At 43.2% G+C, this 22022-nt stretch overlaps 1 protein-coding gene across 4 annotated transcripts in view; it reads left to right on the forward strand.

Annotated features, from left to right (window-relative positions):
* The window catches only part of LOC129514523 (phospholipid-transporting ATPase IC), a 125457-nt gene that overhangs the window by 93550 nt on the left and 9885 nt on the right, over positions 1-22022 (forward strand). For all 4 annotated transcript variants that reach the window (XM_055333142.1, XM_055333140.1, XM_055333143.1 and 1 more), the window contains exons 13-22: positions 459-667; positions 3164-3207; positions 3798-3954; positions 9067-9255; positions 11152-11264; positions 12865-13029; positions 13784-13895; positions 14916-14991; positions 18171-18303; positions 18908-19196. In XM_055333142.1, the coding sequence (XP_055189117.1) occupies positions 459-667; positions 3164-3207; positions 3798-3954; positions 9067-9255; positions 11152-11264; positions 12865-13029; positions 13784-13895; positions 14916-14991; positions 18171-18303; positions 18908-19196 (1487 nt within the window). The remainder of the gene's footprint in view (positions 1-458; positions 668-3163; positions 3208-3797; positions 3955-9066; positions 9256-11151; positions 11265-12864; positions 13030-13783; positions 13896-14915; positions 14992-18170; positions 18304-18907; positions 19197-22022) is intronic.

Below are 22022 nucleotides of genomic sequence, written 5' to 3' on the forward strand. Positions count from 1 at the left end.
TCTCACAGTGTGGAATCGCAATGTAGGAGTTATTTGCCAAAAGCCCTAGAGCCTACTTTGTGAGTACACAGGGTCTGTAACTTAGTGGACCCTCACCAGTTGGAGGGCAACATTCCAGTTGTCCCTAGGGGTGATGGGAATGAGAGAAGAGGGAATAGGGACCACCACAAAGTCACCATGTCACGGTCCCGCAGGGCTATGTGCTGAGCGTGGGGTACTGTGGCCAGATGTACACAGGAGTGAATAGGAAATCACATTGAACAAGGTGCATTGACCCTGAGCTGGAGAAAGAGGGGTCTGGTCAGGAGAACCCAGAGGCTGGGCACATGGGCTGCTGCACAGCTTGTCTCTTTGCAGATAAGCAGCTCGATTCTGTGCACGCAGGTGAAGACAAAGCCTGCCACCTGCCTGTTGTATCTGAGTGCCAACCAGAGTAATCCTTTGTCCTGTCTTCCTAGTGTGGAAGTGATCCGTCTTGGACAGAGTTACTTCATAAACTGGGACCTGCAGATGTACTATCCTGACAAGGACACGCCCGCCAAGGCGAGAACCACCACACTGAATGAGCAGCTGGGGCAGATCCATTACATTTTCTCTGATAAGACAGGGACACTCACACAAAACATCATGACGTTTAAGAAGTGCTGCATCAATGGGCAGATATATGGTGAGTGGAAGCCGTTGCTTGGTCCCAGGGAATGTGTGAGCAGGGCCTGCCTTCCCAGAATTGCTGGTGCCTTCCCCATGGACAACTCTGGTGGCCGAGTTCTGAAATGGCTTCGCTGGTGGCATCAGGAACACGTGCGCAGGAGAGGTCAGCCATCAGAGATAGGCACACATTCCTCAAAAAATTAAACATAAAGTTACTGTGTGATCTAACAGTTCTGCTTCTTGGGGTAAACCCAAAAGAAGAACCTGAAGCAGGGCCTGGGAGAGGTAGTTGCATGGGTACGCTCATGCCAGAGGTATTCACAATAGCTCGAGTGTGGAAGCAGCCCAAGGGGTCAGTTGGGGGAGGAGTAGAGAATGAAATGTGGAGGCGCATACGCAGGAGTATTATTCAGTCTTGAAAAGGAAAAGGTTCCGATACATGCTACTCTGTGGATAAGCCTGGAGGACGCTATGCTCAGTGAAATGAGCCAGTCACAAAAGGACATGTATAGTATGATTCCATTTGGATGAGGTAGAGCAGTCAGATTTACAAAGACAGGAAGTAGGATGGGTGATGCCAGGGGCTGGGGGGCAGGGAGGATGGGAAGTTACTGTTTGATGAGTACAGAGTTACCAGATGAAGGAGCTCTAGGTGGCAGTGGTGATGCTGCGTAGCAGTGTGACTGTATTCCATGTCATCGAACTGTGTACATTGTAAGAATGGTTGAGGGGCGGGGTGGGGGGGTCTGGGCAGCTCAGTCTGTTGAGCATCTGCCTTCAGCTCAGGTCATGATCCCAGGGCCCTGGGATGGAGCCCCACATCATGCTCCCTGCTCAGCTGGGGGAGCCCGCTTCTCCCTCTGCCCCTCCCCCTGCTCTCACATGGGCACTCTGTCCCCCTCTCTCTCAAATAAATAAAATATTTTTGAAAGATCTTTAAAAAAAATTTTATGTTATATGTATCTCCCCATAATTATTTTGAAAAAGTTGATTTCCATTTTAATATTCTGAAACATGCTGTATTATTTATAAAAATATTAAGTCTAATACTATATTCAATTAGAATGCTCTAACTTTTAAATAAAGACTTGATATGATTTTGGGGGAGTTTTATGATTTTATTTATTTGAGAGAGAGCGCAAGTGGGGGGATGAGAGAGGGAGATGGATAAGCTGAGTGTGGAGCCCAGTGTGGGGGCTCCATCCCACCACCCCAAGATCATGGCCCAAGCCAAAATCAAGAGTCAGAATCAGGGTCCTGGGTGGCTCAGTTGGTTAAGTGGCTGACTCTTGGTTTCAGCTCAGGTCATGATCTCAGGGTCCTGGGACTGAGCCCTGTGTCGGGCTCCACGCTCAACAGAGAGCCTGCCAGAGGAGTCTCTGTCTCTGTCTCTCTCCCTCTGCCCCCTCCCCTGCTCCTCATGTATGGGTGCCCGCTCTCTCTCTCCCAAATATCTAAACACATCTAAAAAAAAGAGAGTCAGATGATTAACTGACCAAGCTACCCAGGTGCCCCACTTAGTACAATTTTTAAAAAGAGCTGTGAGAACACTGAGTGCTTTTTCCTTATGTGAAAACTATACTGCGAATGTGTTTTCACATAAGAGCATCTCAGACATGAGACACCCTGAGGACAGTGGTGGGACACCGAGGGTGAAGGAAGTGCTTCTCATGTACATGGCGGCAGTCCCCTTCCAGCTGGGGGGTAAGGAAAGCACTTCAAAAGGCACGAGTCTGGCCCCAGAGAAGGATGTAGCACAGAAGGACAGAGGCACCAGTATTTGAACCTCTAGACCAGGGGTCAGCAAACCTCTTCTGTCAAGAGCCAGATAGAAAGCATTGGAGCCAGGATCCCTGGGTGGCGCAGCGGTTTGGCGCCTGCCTTTGGCCCAGGGCGCGATCCTGGAGATCGGGGATCGAATCCCACGTCGGGCTCCCGGTGCATGGAGCCTGCTTCTCCCTCTGCCTGTGTCTCTGCCTTTCTCTCTCTCTCTCTCTCTCTCTCTCTCTCTCTCTCTCTCTGTGACTATCATAAATGAATTCTTAAAAAAATTAAAAAAAAAAAGAAAGCATTGGAGCCTTTGCAGGCCATATATTGTTTGCATCAGATTTTCTTCTTTGTTCTGTTTTGTTTTGTTTTCACAACTCTTGAAAAACATGAACATCATTCTTCTAAACTTTTTTTTTAAGATTTTATTTATTCATTCATGAGAGACACACAGAGAGAGAGAGAGAGAGAGAGAGAGAGAGAGAGAGAGGCAGAGACACAGGCAGAGGGAGAAGCAGGCTCCATGCAGGGAGCCTGACGTGGGACTCAATCCCGGGACTCCAGGATCACGCCCTGGGCCGAAGGCAGGCGCTCAACCGCTGAGCCCCCCAGGGATCCCCCAACATCATTCTAAACTTGAAGGCTGTTCAGAAACAGGCTGAGACCAATAGAACCAAAGCAAGGTGAGGAGGGACCTCTGTACACAGAAGGAGACGCAATTGATTTTGTCCTGTTTGTTTCTCAGGAGACCATCGAGATGCTTCTCAAAACAACCACAGCAAAATAGAGGTGAGTCATTTCATTTAAGGAAACGTTTGGGGGTGTGTAGGAGTTGCCCCAGAAAATGGGGGCTTCAAACAACAGAGATGCATTCTCTCACAGCTCTGGAGGCCAGAGGTCTGAAATCCAGCTGCCAGCAGGGCCCCTCTCCCTCTGAGGCTCTGGGGAAGATTCCTTCCTTGCCTCTTCCTCACTTCTGGGCTTGCCTGCAATCCGTGGTGTTCCTTGGCTTACACTCCCAGCACCTGAATGCCAGCTTCCCCGGTCACATGGCATTCTCGCTGGATGAATGGGTGTCTGGGTCCAGATCTCCCTCCTCTTCCACGGACACCAGTCATTGGATTAGGGCTCACCCTCGTCCAATAGGACCTCCTCTGAACTCGACTACATCGGCAAAGATCCTATTTCCAAAATTCCAACCCACAATAGGGTGTCTTTTTGTTTTAAGACAGGTGTGAGCCTCTTGGCATGAGTGTGTTAAACTCCTAAGATAGCTTTTCCATAAAGACTTGGCTTCAGAGACAAGCCCCTGTCATTTGGTAAGCCCACACAGACGTTTTCCAAATCACATCTTTGTTTCCTTTCTCCACTGCTTTCAGCCAGTTGATTTTAGCTGGAATATGTTTGCTGATGGGAAGCTTGCGTTTTATGACCACTATCTTATTGAGCAAATACGCTCAGGGAAAGAGTCGGAAGTTCGACAGTTTTTCTTCCTGCTTGCGGTTTGCCACACGGTCATGGTGGATAGAATTGACGGTGAGTGTTTCTCTGGCATCACGGACATGGGAGACCCGTGCTTTGGTTTACAGGTAACTCTCACCTGGCGTGCAGATGCATGTAAAGCGGTAGGCATGACGAGCCCGTCTTTACCCAAGCAGTGAGCGTCCGTGAGCCCCTGCCTGATGGTGTGAGGGAGCAAAGGAGGAGACCAGCTCTCAGTTTCTGAAAATGCACACCTTCTTCACAGTTAACAGCTCCAAATGTGTTTATCACTTTGCAAGCGAAATCTTATCATTAGGAGAAATAATGGACTCTTGCCTTAGGCCAGAAGAATCCCAGTCTTCCCACCCTGCAGTGACCTGACATTTATTGAGAGGGAAGAGTCAAGCCTTATCTGGGGCGTAAGGGGAACTTTGAGCTCAAACAATCCTTAGTACAGAATAATTTCGGAGGGAATTTATTTTCTAGCTTCAGATGTGTTTGGGGTTTGAAATAATATCTACCAGGGGCACCTGGGTGGCTCAGTCGGTGAAGCGTCTGCCTTCGGCTCAGGTCATGACCTCAGGGTCCTGGGTTAGAGGCCCACATTGTGCTCCCTGCTCAGCAGGTGGTCTGCTTCTCCCTCTCCCTCTGCCCCTCCCTCTGCTTGTGGGCTGGAGCTCTCTCTCTCTCTCTTTCTCTGTCAAATAAATAAATAATAATCTTAAAAAAGGGGGGGGGGAAGCAGGAGCACCCACCAGAGCCTGGGCTGACTTCAGGGGCCTTTCTCATTGGAGGGAGCATAATTAACGTGTATTTTTGCATGGAGCCCACAAAGCTGACCTGCAGGTTCCTTCCCGAGCTCTGAAATGCAGCCATGCAGCAGCTGTGTCCCGTGTCGGTGAGAGCGAGCCGTTCTTTCACGCATGCACGTTATGATTAGTTCTGTCAATACACCTGTGCTTTTTGTGGAACGTGCAAAAGGAGCCCTGCCGGCCCTTCGGCAACGGAGCACCGTCTGCCCATCCCACCTGCGCTCGAATCAGTGCAGCATAGCAAGGGGCCTGTTTTCTGCCCCTGCAGCATCATGTGTGGCAGGTGTGAGCTCTCCAGGCGAGGAATATTCAGAGAAACTGAATGTGTGCAGCTCTGTGTGCCGTCGTGCGGCAGATCCCCAAGAAGCCCATTCCAGGGATGGCTGTACCGCCCCGCCAAATAGCCACAGAGTTTGCGAGATAGTCCAGATGCCTGGAAGGTTATTGGGTTGGGGGTGGGGGCAGGAGGCACGCCAGGCCGTGAGTAACCACCGCAGAGGTCAAAGTCTGTTTCTAGCTGCGACCTGGTCCTCTTAGGCCTTGACTCCTGCATAAAAGTATCCTGCACCCACCCCAACCCCCGCCCCCAAAGTGTGTGGTGGTATCTTGAGAACTAACCAGCCAACTTGGGCAAACACACTTTGGTCTTATGGCCTGTGCTTTCTTCCCTCCTCCCTGGGGTGTTCTGGGAAGAGCCCCTTTCTGCTAGAGGTGGGCCAGCCCAGTTTGGGTCCCTGCCACAGCATGTGGTACAGACCTGGGTCTTTGGCCCGAGCGCCAGTGACCTCGGTGTTGTAGGCAGACGGTTGGCATCCAGGGTCCCTCCCAGCCTAACATCGTGCAGCCCTTTGTCCCACTGTCCACTGAGGCAAAGAGTTGTACACCTGGAGGAGACTTCTTTCGCACAGTCTGTGACAGACGCTTGGTCTAGCCACTGTGCCTGGATAACAGCTGATCTCCAGGGGCTGGAGGTTAAAGATCAATTGGTTTTGGGTTTGATACATGAGGTACCTCAAAAGGGTCCCCAGGAAGGACCTTGGGAACCCCTCCTCCAAGTATGATGGATAATCCAGACCCAGAAGGTACAGGGACCTGCCTGATCCGTGCAGCAGGTCAGACCCGCTTCTAGTGGGGTCCCCTTGCCATCCCCCATGCTGCGACACCTCTGCTCTTGATTGTGCATTTTCTCTCGTTTGTAAGAATAATGGAGATTAGTCAGTCTTCTATGATGCGTCACATCAACAGGAGAGGGGAGGAAATCCTTCCATATGTGTTGCTGTATACAACAGACTAGCTCAGCAGGCAGTTTGTATGACCTGAGTGTTGAGTCCCTGTGGAGACACATGGGGACAAAGCATGGAGAGATGGCTTTGGTTTTCTATTACTCTGTAATGAGTGACCACAGCTCAGTAGCTGGAAGTTCCCATTCATTAGCCCATCGTTCTGTAGGTCAGAGGTCTGGCCATGGCATGATGGGGCTCTCTGCTCAAGGCCTCTCAAATCAAGGGCAAGCCTTGTCATGTTCTCATCTGGAGCTCCAGGTCCTCTTCCAAGCTCATGTGGGGGTGCAGGACTCAGTTCTCTGTAGTCGAAGGCCTGGGGTCTTCATTTCCTGCTCTTAGGAGCCTCCCTGCTTCCTGGCCACATGGCCTCTTCCATCTTCAAGGCCAGCAAAAGAGAATCTCCCTTCCAAGAACCCCTTACATGCTTCGAATCTCTCTCCCCAGGAGAAGGCCTGTCCCTTTTAAGGGTTGACCTAATTAGGTCGGGAATACTCTGATAATCTCCCTATCTTTTTTTTTATATATATATATATAATCTCCCTATCTTGAGGGCAGCTGATTTGGACCTTAATTACACCTGCAAAATCCCTCCCCAGCAGTACCGAGATTAGCATTTGAATAACTGAGAGGAGGTACATGTGTATGCCAGGGGGGTGGCAGGAACTGTAGGGTCACCTTTGATTCCTGCCTCCTGCAGAGGCTGTGTGAGAGTGGAAGGGTGGAGGGTGGAAGGCTTAGAGGCCCTTTCTCCCCCTGCAGGCCTTGACGTCATGATGTGCTGTGGTCAGAGGCCACATTTTAGGAGGTTGGAGTGGGGAGACCCTAGAGGCCCCAGGGAAGCTGAGGGCCTGGGTTAGGGTGCCATCTGTGGGAAGGATGAGTGAGTCACAAAGGCAGGAGGCATTCGGCAGATGATTTGCTGGTGAGATTGTTGGGTGGGGGGGGTAGTCGTTGGAGAGGTAACTTGTTTCAGGGCTGGTACCCGCAAGAGGAAGCCAAGGTGGCAGGATTTGCAGTTTGAGCATCTTTTTTATTTGTGCTGGTTTTATGATCCACAACTTAGTTTCTGGGAGAAAAGAACGTCTCCCTGGTTGCCCCGAGGTGTACAGTAAACCAAGAGTTCTCTTCAGAAATGGTTTCCGAGGATTATTTTTTTAGTTTTCTTCCTGCAGACATCAAGTTGGAGTTTGGACCAGCTCATCAAGTTCCTTCCTGTCTGTCTAAGTCTGCAGTTCTGTGGCTCTATTACGAGAACCAAATGGAAGGGTTTTTTGGGTAATGATAACGATATCAGTGTTTGTTTCAGATATGATTGCCTTAGTCATGGGAACTATACCACCTTTTATCATTGCTTTTTTTTCTGTTGGAAATAAGCTTGCCATCAGCACGATGCAGTAGAACACTGTGCCAGCTCCCCTTGTCGAAGGGAGGGGTTGTGTTCCTACTGCTGCTTGCTTAGCTCTGCTTCAATATTTTGCCCTCTGGAGTGTGTGCCTGTGTGTGTGTGTGTGTGTGTGTGTGTGTGTGTCCAGAATGGACAGATTATTGTGTATATTTGTAACGCTGGTATATGACCTTCTGGATGAGCAGGAAACAACCTAAATTGTCATCTTCAATTACTAATTGGGATTGATTCGTACTGATTTAATTAGTGAGCCCTCTGAGCAGGTGCATGAAGGAGGCAGGTCCATGAAGGAAGCAGGTGTGTGGAGGTGCAACCATCCCTATAACTGGTAGCTGATTCACCCTGGAACATCCTTCCCATCCGTGTAGACTGATGGTGTGAAAAAGCTGCCCATCCATCCATGGTCTGCATCCGGCTCGAACCGTGGTGGGAACACAAAATGCCTCTTCCTGTGAAAATTCACCTGGCCATGGATGTACTTTTCTTTCTGCTTTAAAGCAGAATAACTTCAGTAGCAAAATGGAAAATATTTTTCAACTTTTTACCCAAGCACAGCCGTGTATGGAGACAAGCATATGGCTCAGTGAGTTTGCACAAACCAAATCCCCCCTTGTCATAAACACCAGATTTTAAAAAACCAGAACATTATGAATCCCGTAGAAGACCCTTGTGTTCCCTTCCAGCTGGTGCCCCCACCAAGGGGACTGGTCCTAACGTGGAATAGCCCAGGTTATCTTTGTTGGTCTTGTGGTCTGTAAAATGCAGTCACGTAGCATAGACTTGCATGTCTGGCTTCTTTGGCTCAACTTGGTGAGATTTATTCCAGTTGTTGACATGTGCTTATGAACAGAAGGCAACTTTCCATTAATTAAACATCAGGAGATTGAACAGATTGATGCATTTTGAGGTTTTTTTTTTTTTAAACGGGAATATGGCTGTGGTGAAGTAAGCACACTCTTCTGGAGGGAAGATAAAGCGCACAACCCTTTTAGGAAATAAATGAGTGATGTTTGCCAACAGACTTAAAAATTATCAGTATTTGTCAGCTCGGTGTTTTCACTACTAGGAAGCTATTCTTAGAAAATAGTCAGCAAAACCTCCATACACAGACAAAATTGTTATTTACCATGTTATTTTTGAGCGCAGAAAAATTTGGAAAAAAAGCCAAGTGCCTGTAACTGGAACATGGTGACATGTTTACATTCATTATAATAATGTTCAGAAAGAACTTTTAAAGCTATGTTAACATGCTCAGAATATAAGGTTAAAATCACCAGGATGCAAATGTATATTCAGTATGATAGAAACTACTACAGAAACAGGCATTTTCAAAAGGACTGGAAAGAATTATAACATAATGTCAATAGTGTTGTTTTTCCTCTGGATGGTGGGATTATGGGAAATTTTGCCTCCTATTCCTGGCCAGTTTTTTTTTTTCTTTTAACTACTGGTTTATATTACTGTTTATAATTAGAAATAAAACCTTAAAGTTTGAAAAGTGTGAATGTTGGCATACTCCTTAAAAATCAACGATCCCCTTTCTGGAGGCTATCTTGGACTTTGCAGAGCATCCTTACCCCCACGTGCACCTCAAGCGAGCCCTGGGTGGGGAGCCTGTGCCTGGTTTCACAGCCTTTCTGGTTTCCTCTCCTGCCTCCTCTGTCAGGTCAGCTCAACTACCAGGCAGCCTCTCCCGACGAAGGTGCCCTAGTGAGCGCTGCCAGGAACTTTGGCTTTGCCTTCCTTGCGAGGACTCAGAACACGATCACCATCAGTGAGTTGGGGACCGAGAGGACCTACGACGTTCTTGCCATCTTGGACTTCAACAGCGACCGGAAGCGAATGTCTATAATCGGTAGGTCGCCCTCAAGAGTGTGTCCGTGTATCACCCATTTAGATGCTGCCTTTTGCGTATTTTATTTAATGACACCCGAATAAAACAGGCAACGGAGGAACCATTGGCTCCTGGGAGATATCCGGGGACTGGCTTGGTGTCCATCACTCAGGGGACAACTGCAAGTGTATCCGAATCTTGCAAATGTTGACTCCACGACATGAGCTGCTGGAGTGAGGGTGGTGATACAGTGGGTGCTAGATCCACACACACATTTGTGTTTTGTGAGGCCCTCCGAGCGCTGCTGCCTTATACTTGACATTAGGGAAGGGAGAGGCATCAAGAGAGGGGTTCAGAGAAAAGCAAGGCTGTGCTGATGAAGCGAAAGTGTACCTCCAGTCCAGGCACATGACAACAGGCCACCAAGTGGAAGGGATGACTGCTTCCCAATATTGAGATTCTTAAGTTTATAATTTTAAACAATACCAAACTTATAGAAAGACTGCAAGAATTGTTTGAAAAACTCTTATTGGGCAGTCCGGCTCAACGGTTTAGTGCCATCTTCAGCCGAGGTGTGATCCTGGAGACCCAGGATTGAGTCCCACGTCGGGCTCCCTGCATGGAGCCTGCTTCTCCCTCTGCCTCTCTCTGTGTATCTCTCATGAATAAATAAATAAAATCTTTAAAAAAAAAACTCTTTTATTCTCTTCCATATCCACCACCTATTAGCATTGGCCACATGTCCGTCATCATTTTCATCATATACAGGTTCTTGTTTCCTGAACCATTTGAGAGTAAATTAGGGAGCTAATGCTCCTTTTCCCTAAATACGTAAGCAGGTATGTCCTGTGAACAAGAACATCCACTTATATATAAACAAAATGACCAGAATCAGAAAATTTAACAGGAAACAATGTTGTTATCTAATCTACAGGATGTTTTCAGATTTTATCAGAAATTTTCTTTCTTCTTTCTTCTTCCCTTCCTGGTTCAAGACCCAAGATTGCACGGTGCATTAGGTGATTGTTAACTCTGCTCTCCTTTAATATAGAACAGTTTCCCAGTTGTTTTCTTTCATACATTGACATTTTTGAAAAGCACAGACCCATTATTATGTCGAAAGTCTCTCGATTTGGATTTGTCTGATATCCCCTCATGATTGAATCCACGTTATACGTTGTTGGCAGGAGGAGTACGTGGGTTGGTGCTGCGTCCTTCCCAGCATATCACATCTGGAGGCCACGTGATTATTAGTGATGTGAGCTTCGATCACTCAGAAAGTGTTAACAAGCTTTCTCTACTCTGAGATTGAATTTTTAACCAGTGAAAATATATGGGTTCAACTGTCTGCTGAACTCTGAGTAGGCACATTTTGCTGAGTGCTTTCTCTGCCTAGCCCTGATGTAGGCTGATTATCATGCCCGGCATTTACCTGGAAGAATTCAAAATCGAGTTAGCTACGAGACACATGCTATTATTACATTACCACAAAGATCCAAAAACCTAAGAAAAGAAATGGCCATGGGGAGTCATGTTATGGTCTGAGTATTAAAGGTAGTAAGTGTTAACGGATTTATAGGTAAGATTCCAATGACATAGACAAAGAAGGCATTATGGAAGGAACTAGCCCAGGGCATATAGCACACAGTAAATCAGTCAATGAGGCTGTAAGAACAAGTAAGAATATGAAAAACTCAGCTGACTAAAGAAATCTTTTCATATTTATTTCACTGTTACATTATATGTAGATGGTAAGCCTACCGACTTTGTTGAGAGTGAAATCTTTCTAGGAGCATTCATGATTTTAAAGGGTGAATTACTAGCAGAGCAACACTTCAAATTAACTTTATAAATGTAGTTTTCTATTGAGAAATCAAACCTACCTTTATTATTTGCTTTTCCTCCCCTTGCTACCAGTAAGAACCCCAGAAGGCAACATCAGGCTTTATTGTAAAGGTGCTGACACAGTGATTTATGAACGGTTACATCAGATGAGTCCAACAAAACAAGAGACACAGGACGCCCTGGATGTAAGTGTCATTCTTATTCTTTCTGCCGCAGATTACAAACTTCCTTTTTGAAACTATCTTGTAAACTCAAATGAAAGCTCTGTATGAACTGTTGACCCTTCCCTTGTCTCGGTGCAGTTGTGTGGGAAGGGCGTGAATGTAGGAATACAGCAGGCTGGTTCTGGTTCTGCTCCTGCTGCTCACCTCCTAGGACATGACCGTGGTGTCCTTTCTAGCATCCAGGTTGATAGCATCTGCAGGACAGGCCCAGGGTATTGATTGGTCTCTCTTCAGCGACCTTGAACAAGCTACAGAACCATAGCTGCGTGGCCTCCAAGAATCTCACCATGTGAGATAGTGTACAATGAAGGAAAGAAAGCATTCGTGTATGATGGGGAATGACAAAGCAATGCGGTGGATAATTGAGTTCTGATGCCTTTGTCAGTGAATCAGTTTGGTCTGCACTACAAATTTGTTATCTGAGGGGAGTGTAAACTTAGTCCAGTGATAATTTGCAGTCATTCAGAATGCTTCTGGAAATTTCTCTCTTGGAATTGCCTACTAATCCTTATATTGCTTTGGTTCTGTTAATGATGGCAATGAAGTATGGAGAATATCCATCAGACCTGATATTCCAGTTCTGCCTTTTTATTTGTTTTGTGTCCTTGGGGGAAACTAAAGTGTTAACTGCCCATGTAAAAGAGGAAGAGGAAGTGGATACATCCCACCTAGGAAGGTTGTTACAAGGGAAAGCATTTTTGCACGATTCCCAGCATTTAGTTAAGTGCTTAGTAAAGGGTAATTTTTTCCCTTCACTTTAAGGGTATGGTTGAGTTTTGGGGCTAGCCAAAGGTCCTTCAGGAAGAAGGCTGTATATGATGTTTACTTCTTGGGGTTGCATTTTAAGTTTAGATATGTTGTTGAAGCAGTTACAATGGATAATTTCTCTTAAGCATATGAACAATGGCAATTTAATCAAACAGATGCAGAACCTTCCAAAGAATCTTTGAAAGCACATACTCAGTTGGGTGAACTAGTTCTGCCATCTTGGCTAGACAAGATGCAGCTGTGAAGTAATAAACCATTTTTATTGGCTCATACTTCAGCTCTTTAAAATAGCTTAAATCTGCTCAGCATGATTAAATTTTCCAGATGCTCTTTTCCAGTAAAATGTTTTATCTTAGCTTTAACAGTGGCTCAGGTATTTCAGAATTGGTTTGAGGAAATAATGCTTGGTTGAGAGTTCATAGTTGATTGGTCTCGTAACAGTTTGTGGGAACAAGTTATAAAGTTGTCAGGTCTGTGTTTACATCATTACACCCCAAGGCAGCTCCCTTGTCTGTTATTTTCTGAGTCATCGTGAGAGTTTTCTTCATTCTAGTGACTTGATTTAGAAGAAATGTATACTTTTTTCTCTAATTTGGGAACTACAAAGAGGATTCTGAGAATACTTAGACAAAGTAATCTCCTCCACAGAATGTATTTATTCAGGATTCACTATCTTTCATGACTCTTTTTAAATTCTCTTATTGTATTACCTCAAAGAAAGATTTCACACTTGATCTTGAATGACATAAAATTAACTGTTGTTTGTTGGATGGATTGATTATCTTTTAAATAGATCTTTGCAAGTGAGACTCTTAGAACTCTGTGCCTTTGCTACAAGGAAATTGAAGAAAAAGAATATGAAGAATGGAATAAAAAGTTTATGGCTGCCAGTATAGCCTCCACCAACCGGGATGAAGCTCTGGATAAAGTGTATGAAGAGATTGAAAAAGACTTAATTGTGAGTTTTCACCTTCATAACGTGGTATTCTAAACAGAACTGGAAGTTTTATTAAGTTTTGTTATATTTTTAATCTTATGCTTGAAAGATCATTCCAACTTCAGCATTTCAAATTGGTACAATGGAACTCTGTCATTTGAATTTCTTTTGTTCGGCAAGCAAAATAGAACTTGCCATTATGAGAAACCAAAAGACAGAAAACATTGAGATTCTAACCTGATTCTATTACTTTTATATCACTCATTAAAATGCATTATAATGTTTACATAACAAACTACATATTAGATTTTGAGAATCACCAAAATGATTTTTATTTTGCAAACTTTGAAATAAGATAGTTTATAAATGAAATTTCTCAAAATTAAATACATATTGCCCATAGAGTTTAGATTAGACAGAAATGTTCAGCAACTAGCTAGTATCAACCTTTAGTGAAAGGAAGTGGCTTGTGTCCAAGCCACTTGTGTCCAAGTAGTATGTATACAATTAAAGTACATTTTTAACGTCCTTAATTTTGTACTTACATTTTTATCTTGGTAAACTACCTTAAGAAAAAAGTTTTTGAATGCTTTGGTTTTTGGTGAGTGTGAAACACAGCAGCCTTCCCTGTCAGTGCTGGCCAGCAGCCCCAGTAGAGTACCAAAGGGGGTGGATAATTAGCCCTTCTTCTGTTTACAGGTTGGCAAACTGGAATTACAGAACATTTTGAGCTTATTTGCTAAATCCTTTTTTTTTTTTTTAATGTACATTCCAGTTATTGGGAGCGACAGCAATTGAAGACAAGCTACAGGACGGAGTCCCAGAAACCATTTCAAAACTCGCAAAAGCTGACATTAAGATCTGGGTGCTCACTGGAGATAAAAAGGGTAATTCAATTTGTGGGGAAGCATATCTGTTAACTCCTTAAATATTCATAGCTCCTATTTCCCCTGCCCCAGATGACACTCTCAGACTTTGCATCCTACACAAATACTGTCCATTTCTTTGAGACAGAGATGCTTTCTTAAGAAAACCTTCTCCATTATTCCAGCTCTTACTGACAGCATCCTTCTGGAAGGCCTCTCAGTAACAAGACTTTATGTCTTATAATTGAGGTCCTGGTTGTGCCATGCTGACTGTGACCAGTCCTCTCTCTCCAGCCAGGCGTGGGCTCCTCTCATGAAAGGACCATCCCTTTTGCCCCTTCTGTCTTCCCCAGCACTTTGCCATTTGTTGGATGCAGAATGGAACAATACAGAATGCTGACCAACAACTTTTGTTTTCTTGCCTATTTTATTGCTTGGAAACTATAAATTAAAATTTTATACCCAAGGGATGATCTTAATTTTTAAATTTAGAGCTCTACAAGGAGTTGTTTGGCATTGCTGCCTCACCCTACAAGCCTCCCATGGAAAACCAGATCATTTCTCTTACTTTGACCTGGTTAATGGGTTACATACTCTGATAAGCCAAGGGAAGTCCTGACCTTAAACAAATAACAATGGGTGGTGATGGAAAAAGGGGAAAAAAAATCTCCAGTAGGGGCCCCATGTGAAGGTTTATGGAAACAGTTATTGTTTTTTTTTTCCATAACAGAATGATGAAACCACAGGAACCGACTGTGCTTAATATTTCAATAAATATTGATTTATTAAATAACCAGTTCATGTATTTGATAATATAGTACTTTTTATAATTGAAAACATCTCAAACCAGATTTTGATTTCTACTTATTCTACCACAGAGAAAGGACTTTTTTCCCTGCTTTGTGATTTCTATACAGTGTTACGGAAAAAAACAGCGTATTTGTTTGAATCTAGCTATTTCATGACTTGAAAAAAATGCTCATGACTAGCGAAGTCAATTATTTATCAATAGCGACAACACTTTGTGTTTTCCTGTTGTAGAAACTGCTGAAAATATAGGATTTGCTTGTGAACTTCTGACTGAAGACACCACTATTTGCTATGGGGAGGATATAAAGTAAGTAAAGGCAAACCCAATGCAGTAGACATAGCAGATGTGGAGAAATAGGAGCTAGACTTTACCTCAGACAGTTTTCCTCACATTTAAATGAAGCAAGGGAACCCCAGGTAGTTCCAAGTTATCATGGTTTGACCTTATTTTGAGCTGATTTTAGTGTTAGGGGAACTTGGGGCCTTCATTTACTCGTTCAGGGGCCATTTCTCCACAGTTCTTACAGAGTCCTAAGTGCTTGCCTGCTGACTAAAAAAGTGAGACCAGCATATCACTAGCCAATTAATATGAATTCTATCCATGTGCTGCCTTTTCTAGAAATTGTAATTTTGAAAGAAACATAGAAGGAAAGAACCTCATGATTTTGCTTGGAAGGAAACATTTGAATGGGATGCACCTCTGGTCTTGTCTGGATGGGGCGGGATATTTCAAGGCGTAGCCTATGCTGAAACACTCCAGAGCCCAGAGTCACAGCAGACCTGGACACGTATAAGGAAGAGCTCTGTCCTATTATAAAGCTAGATGTGTGTTGCACAAGTTACCAGGCTGTGCTGTCTTGACCAGGCTGTTCTATTTATTTCTCAAGTCTTTTCCTTACAACACATCCCCCAGGCTATCCTAAGGCCCAAAGCTGGTGGGATGATACACTTGATCTTAGCCCAAAGGCTGAGAAGTGATAAGATGATGAGGGAGTTGAAAGTGGTTGTTAGTCTTCTTTCTAATGATGGTGATGGAGCTTTTGTGAGTTGTTCCAATACATCAGGCACTTGGCTAAGTTAGACAAACAAAATCAGTAGCTCTAACATCTGAATAGATCAGTTCTGTTTGACTGCATAAACCATGACCCTTTTTGCTTTTAGCTTTAGACAAATAAATACTAATGTGTTTACTTAAATAGTTTCTTGGTTTCAAGTGACTTGGCTAATTGCCAGATGGTTTTATTTCCTGTAGATGGAGGGCCTTAATAGAGTTCTGGTCTCTCTTTCTAAAGTGTTGAAAATTGGGCCCTGAACTAAATTAGAGGGTAAAATTTATGCAAGTAGCAAATTTTATGATCATGCTCTTAGCTAGATTTACCTTTCTAGAGGACTAAATGAATCCATCTATCTTTCTAGATGGTTCCTGAAAGGATGATTCCTATAGAATGGTTTGAATTGGTAACTTCCTATTTTTTCTCTTCCAGCCTTTTAGTGATTTGTCTCGATCACTCCTTATTTTCAAGCTTATTTCATTATTAAAAATGAGCAATTAATGTAGAAAAAGAATACTAGATGCCTAATCCTCTAGTGCAGTGGTTCTCTCTCTCTCTCTCTCTCTCTCTTTTTTTTAAGATTTTATTTATTTAATCATGAGAGACACAGAGAGAGAGAGAAGCAGGCTCCATGCAAGGAGCCCGATGTGGGACTTGATCCCGAATCTCCAGGATCATGCTCTGGGCTAAAGGCAGGCACTAAACTGCTGAGCCACCCAGGGATTCCCCGTGTAGTGGTTCTCAACCAGGGATGACTTTGCCTTACAGGGAACATTTGGCAATATCTGGAGACATCTTTAGTTGTCATAATAGTGGAGGCAGGGTACTACTGGCTTCTAGTAGGTAGAGGCCAGTGATTCTGCTAAACATCCACAATACAATGGACAGCCATATACAACAAAGAAGTACCTGGCCCGAGACACCAGTAGTACTAAGGTGGAGAATAGTGGCTGTGTGTGTGTGTAACAAGGAAAGCTCTAGGCTAAGAGTAAGGAGACCTGAGTTTTCATTGCCATTTTCCCATCATCTTGGTGCAGATCAATCACATCATCTCCCTTGGACTTGAATTCCTTATTTGTAACATGAAGAGTTTAGATGAGATATTTATGGACCCTTCTACTCCAAAATTCCATGACTCATTTTTCTATCACACGAATGTGATATATACGGTCCTCTCAATTATTTGTTGATATATAGTACTGAGAATTTCTCAAAAGCAAATATAACTTTATGTAGGAGTAATCTTATTTTTGCCAAATAGTAGCCACTGTTTATAATATACTGGGAGTTCATGCCAGGTGTTAAAATTCAGATCAAAATTGCCTTCCTTCTGTTGCTCATGAACACATTTTCAACTGTATCTTCCTTTAGCTCTCTTTGGCAAATAATGAAGCACCAAAAACATGGTATCCTATGGGAGAGGAATTAAACTTAATAAAATTATGTCATCTGGTTTAAAAATGGGCTAAAGACTTGAACAGACTTTTCTCTGAAGAAATCTACCAATAGCCAATAAGCATATGCAATGATGCTCACCATCACTAGAAATTAGGGAAATGCAAATTAAAACCACAATAAGATATCACCTTATACCTTTTTAGGATGGCTCTTATAAAACAACAACAACAACAAATAAACCCCAAAAAAACAAATAAAAAGAACCCAGAAAATAACAAGTATGGGTAAGCATGTGAAAATTGGAACTCTTGTGCATTTTTGGTAGGAGATAAAATGGTGCAGCTACTGTGGAAGACAGTATGGTGGTTCCTCAAAAAAATTAAAAATAGAATTACCATATCCAGCAATTCTACTTGTGGATATATATCCCAAAGAATTGAAAGCCAGAATTCAAAGAGAGATTTGCACACCCATGTCCATAGCAGCACTATTCACAATACCCAAGAAGTGGAAGTAACCCAAATGTCCATTGATGGATGGATGAATAGATAAACAAAATGTAGTATATTCATACAATGAAATATTATTCAAGAGGAAGGAAGTTCTGAAATGTGCTATAATAGGAATGAGTCTTGAGGACAGTGAACTAAGCCAATCACAAAAAAACAAATACTGTGTGATTCCACTTATAGGAGTTATCTAGAGTGGTCAAATTCATAGAAACAGAAAATAAAGTAGTAGTTACCATGGACTGGGGGTCAGGGGAAATGGGATAAGCAGAATTTAAATAAAATCGCCCTAGTTTCAGTTTTGAAACATGAAGAAGGTCTGGAGGTTGGTTACAAAACAGTGTCAATATTCTTAATAATATTGAAGTGTACACTTAGAAATACTTAATTTAGAAATTAAGTTTAATAGAAATTTTATGTTTTTTTAACCACAACTAAAAAAAGATACTATAATATCAAAAGTATCTCACAATAAAGGGCCTGTTTATAGTCTTGTATGCTTAAACACATAAATTTCTTTTCCCCAGTGCTCTTCTTCACACAAGGATGGAAAACCAAAGGAATAGAGGTGGAGTCTATGCAAAATTTGCACCCCCGGTGCACGAACCTTTCTTTCCATCTGGTGAAAACCGTGCCTTAATAATCACTGGTTCTTGGTTGGTGCGTATTATTACTCTGTCTGTGCCTTTGGCTTAAGCTAAAGCAGTTCACCGTGGACTGATTTTAGATGGTTTTCCCATATTAACTGGCAGCTTAAAAATCTCTTAGCCTATAAATGAACAGGCAATTTCCCAAGTGTGAGACTTAATATTATATGATCTATGAAAGGAATTATGTCAGACTGGTAGCAGTGGTTATACGTGCTTTGTCAATCAGTGGATAATTTAAAATTTTCTTCTTTGTACACTTTTGTATTTTCTGAATTTTACAGTAAATAGGTTTTATAAACAAACAGTATCATCAATGATATAACCCAAGAACCATCCTTCACATGATTAAGGTCTTGGGAATGGTGCTTTTTTTAAGACTGATTGATTGGTTTGAAAGAGAGAGAATGTGAGCACACAAAGGGATAGGAAGGAGGAAGAGGGAGAATCAGACTCCATGCTGAGCAGGGAGCCTGATGTGGGGCTTGATTCCAGGACCCTGGGATCATGACTTGAGCTGAAGGCAGATGCTTAACCAACTGAGCCACCCAGGTGCCCCGTGGGAATGGTACTCTTCATATAAAAACTAAAATTGTTGTAATCCTCTCATTTCACAGAATGAAATTCTTCAGGAGAAAAAGACCAAGAGAAGTAAGATTCTGAAGCTGAAGTTCCCAAGGACAGAAGAAGAAAGACGGATGCGGACGCAGAGTAAAAGGCGTCTGGAAGCTAGGAAAGAGCAGCGACAGAAGAACTTTGTCGACCTGGCCTGTGAGTGCAGTGCAGTCATCTGCTGCCGGGTCACCCCCAAGCAGAAGGCAATGGTGGTGGACCTGGTGAAGAGGTACAAGAAGGCCATCACACTGGCGATTGGAGACGGGGCCAATGATGTCAACATGATCAAAAGTGAGTCTCACCCACGGCCAATGCCCCTGGAATTACCAGAGAGAAGAAATGGCAGGGGTGTTTTGGGGGGTAGTTTTTCCAAATGTCACTTGCTTAGGCTTTCATAAAGCCGATGTCTGACAAAGGCACTTACCCATGATGATGACACCTGTTACCCTGCCCTCAGGAAGCTCAGGCTACCCGCTAGGAGAGAGCAGGTTGGTCAGTGCCACTGGAGAATGCCAAATAGAAGTCGAGTTTCATATGGGTGACTTGGCCTTCGTTTCCCTCTTTTATGTACATGTGGATTTGGTTTGTTTTCCCTTTCTTGCTGTTTCTCCTCCTTATTTCCTTAAGGTGTATTAAAAAAATTCTGCTGTTTAATAAGTTTTGCAAAAATCTCTGCTCAGCTTAAATTGCTGAATTCTCTTTGGTACCTGTTGGAGAGTATTTTTCTTTCATTTAAGCATCTTTTTCTGGGGCTTTCTTCTTGCCCTTGGTAAATTGGGGGACCTAGTATGAACTCAGGGTAATACATGTGGCATTGAAACAAAGCTTCAACATGGTCTCACCATCCTCCTACCTTCCTAGAAGACCGTGAAGGGTCTTTTCCCTGGTTGGAGGACCCTAGGTCTTCACAAGGTGAAGAATTCAGTCCTATTGTGCAGAAATACACTGTGCTAGAATTAAAGCATGCAGGCAAACACCTACCTGAGAATCCTCATCAACATGTCTGAATCCTGGATTTTTGTTGTTTTTTCCTCCTGGTATAACTGTCAAGGAGAATCTTGTAATGAAAAGGCCCCAACTAGCGAGACCTGAATACTTCGTTCTGTTGCCAACATGCTGTGTCACATTGGGCTCATGCTGAGGCCTCAGCTTTCTTATCTGAAAACAAGAATATTATCTTTGATGTCACCTCCAATTTTGTGATATTATTAATATGAACCGTCACATGACCACACGTGTCCTGCTATGCTGAGTACCTTAACTGTATAATGTATAACCAGAGTTCATTCAGCCTATTTTGTAATTCATGTGTCTCTTTCTTTTCTTAGAGTCTCTTCCTCCTCCTCCTTGATCTATACTAAGAATATTCCAACTTTATCTTCCTCAGCGGGAGTCAGCTATATGACGTATGTCTTCTTGCTTCTTTATCATGTGTATGTCTGTGATCACTGCCAGTTTAATTCCTCTCTAGTGCTGTGCATGTGCTCACCCTACCATAGGGCTAACATTTCTTAATATCAATTTCTTCACAGCCAGTTCTAGTTTATTTTCCATTGTATACCCTTGACACAGATAGTTGTTTCAAAGGGCAAGTAACTCAAACATTATTTTTATAAAATTATATAAAGTGACAATGTAGACTTCTAGATGTTGGAGAGAGAGAGGTTACCTTGCAGATTTACCATCTGACTATGTGACTTAGACTTGAACATTTTTTTGTTCCTCTGAATTTACCAATTGATAATGAGAAGGATCACAAAGAGTCAACGTAAGTAACCTTATAGAGACTTGTTTTCTGAAGTTTTTCCAAGAATTTTATTAAGCTCTGTTATATGGCAGGTCTTTAATATAAACAGGGAAGGGACGCCTGGGTAGCTCAGTGGTTGGACGCCTGCCTTCAGCTCAGGTTGTGATCCCAGGATCCGGGATCAAGTCCCGCATCAGGCTCCCTGTGAGGAGCCTGCTTCTCCCTCTGCCCATGTCTCTGCCTCTCTCTCTCTCAGTCTGTGTCTCTCATGAATAAATAAATAAATCTTAAAAAAAATACAACAGGGAACATCCATTTGGGATGAAAATCAAAGAAATGCAGGTCTACTTGGAAGTCAGTAGCTTTATCCAAGTATTGATAGTGCCTTTTAGAAAGACTCGCATCACTTTCATCTACATAAAAGACAATACACAGAAATTATATTTGTTTATAAAGAAGTAGAATGAAATTTAAGTGCCCAAAATTCTGTCCGTTTGTTAGCATGTTCCATGTTTAGTACTATAGCCCATTACAAGTTGAGGGAATTACAACCCGCCATGTTTTTGTGCTAGCAAGGATCCAGGGACCCTCTTGGACTGCCTGCCCTCTCTCCCTCTCTTAGGTCTGAAGATGTCTGTTGGCTGGTGGGTGTTTTTCCTTGGTCTAACACGCTAAGAATGAACAAGGAGACAGAGGCAGAACTGACTTGAGGAAATGATGGGTTTGTTAAGCAACCATGAAGGAGCCTACCAGTGAGGCATCTGAAACCACAATTTTGAAGCTTTAGGAAAATCCAGGTGTCTATATTTAGATAATAGGGGGGAAAAAGTGTGGCCTTATGAAGTACATCTATTTAGTTGCCTTGAATCCCCTGCGAGCTGTGGCAGTGTTCACTTCACATACTGTCCCTGGTGTGCTCTGCTGGGCTGGACATCAGGGCCTGTGGCAGGGGTTCCTTCTCCTTGGCTCCAAGAGAATCTCAACATTTCCCTTTGTTGCTTGTTCAGGAAAGAAGGCCACAGTTTGGTAGGAAAGAGCAGTTTGGCAGCTGTGACTAGTCATAAGAATTATTTATGTGTTTTGAAAGAAGTCGTAAATATTGAATGAGACATGCAATTTATTCTATTTTTTTAGAATTGCAAAATGTTGCTGAAACTTAGGTTTGGCCAAGTCACTGTGTCGCTTTGTATTTGCCAGACCTTGGATCCTGCCACTATGGCTTCTTTTAGTTGGAAACCTTGCTGAGTTGGCAGTCACTCCCTGGGTCTAAGTAATAATAGGTTGTGTTCTCCAACACACATTCTCTAACTGATCTTAGTAGGTCTTTACTTCTATGCCTTTAAAGACCTAGATAAAATTCGTAATTCTCT

This window comes from Nyctereutes procyonoides, unplaced genomic scaffold (genome assembly GCF_905146905.1).
Source record: "Nyctereutes procyonoides isolate TBG_1078 unplaced genomic scaffold, NYPRO_anot_genome, whole genome shotgun sequence".
Taxonomy (NCBI): domain Eukaryota; kingdom Metazoa; phylum Chordata; class Mammalia; order Carnivora; family Canidae; genus Nyctereutes; species Nyctereutes procyonoides.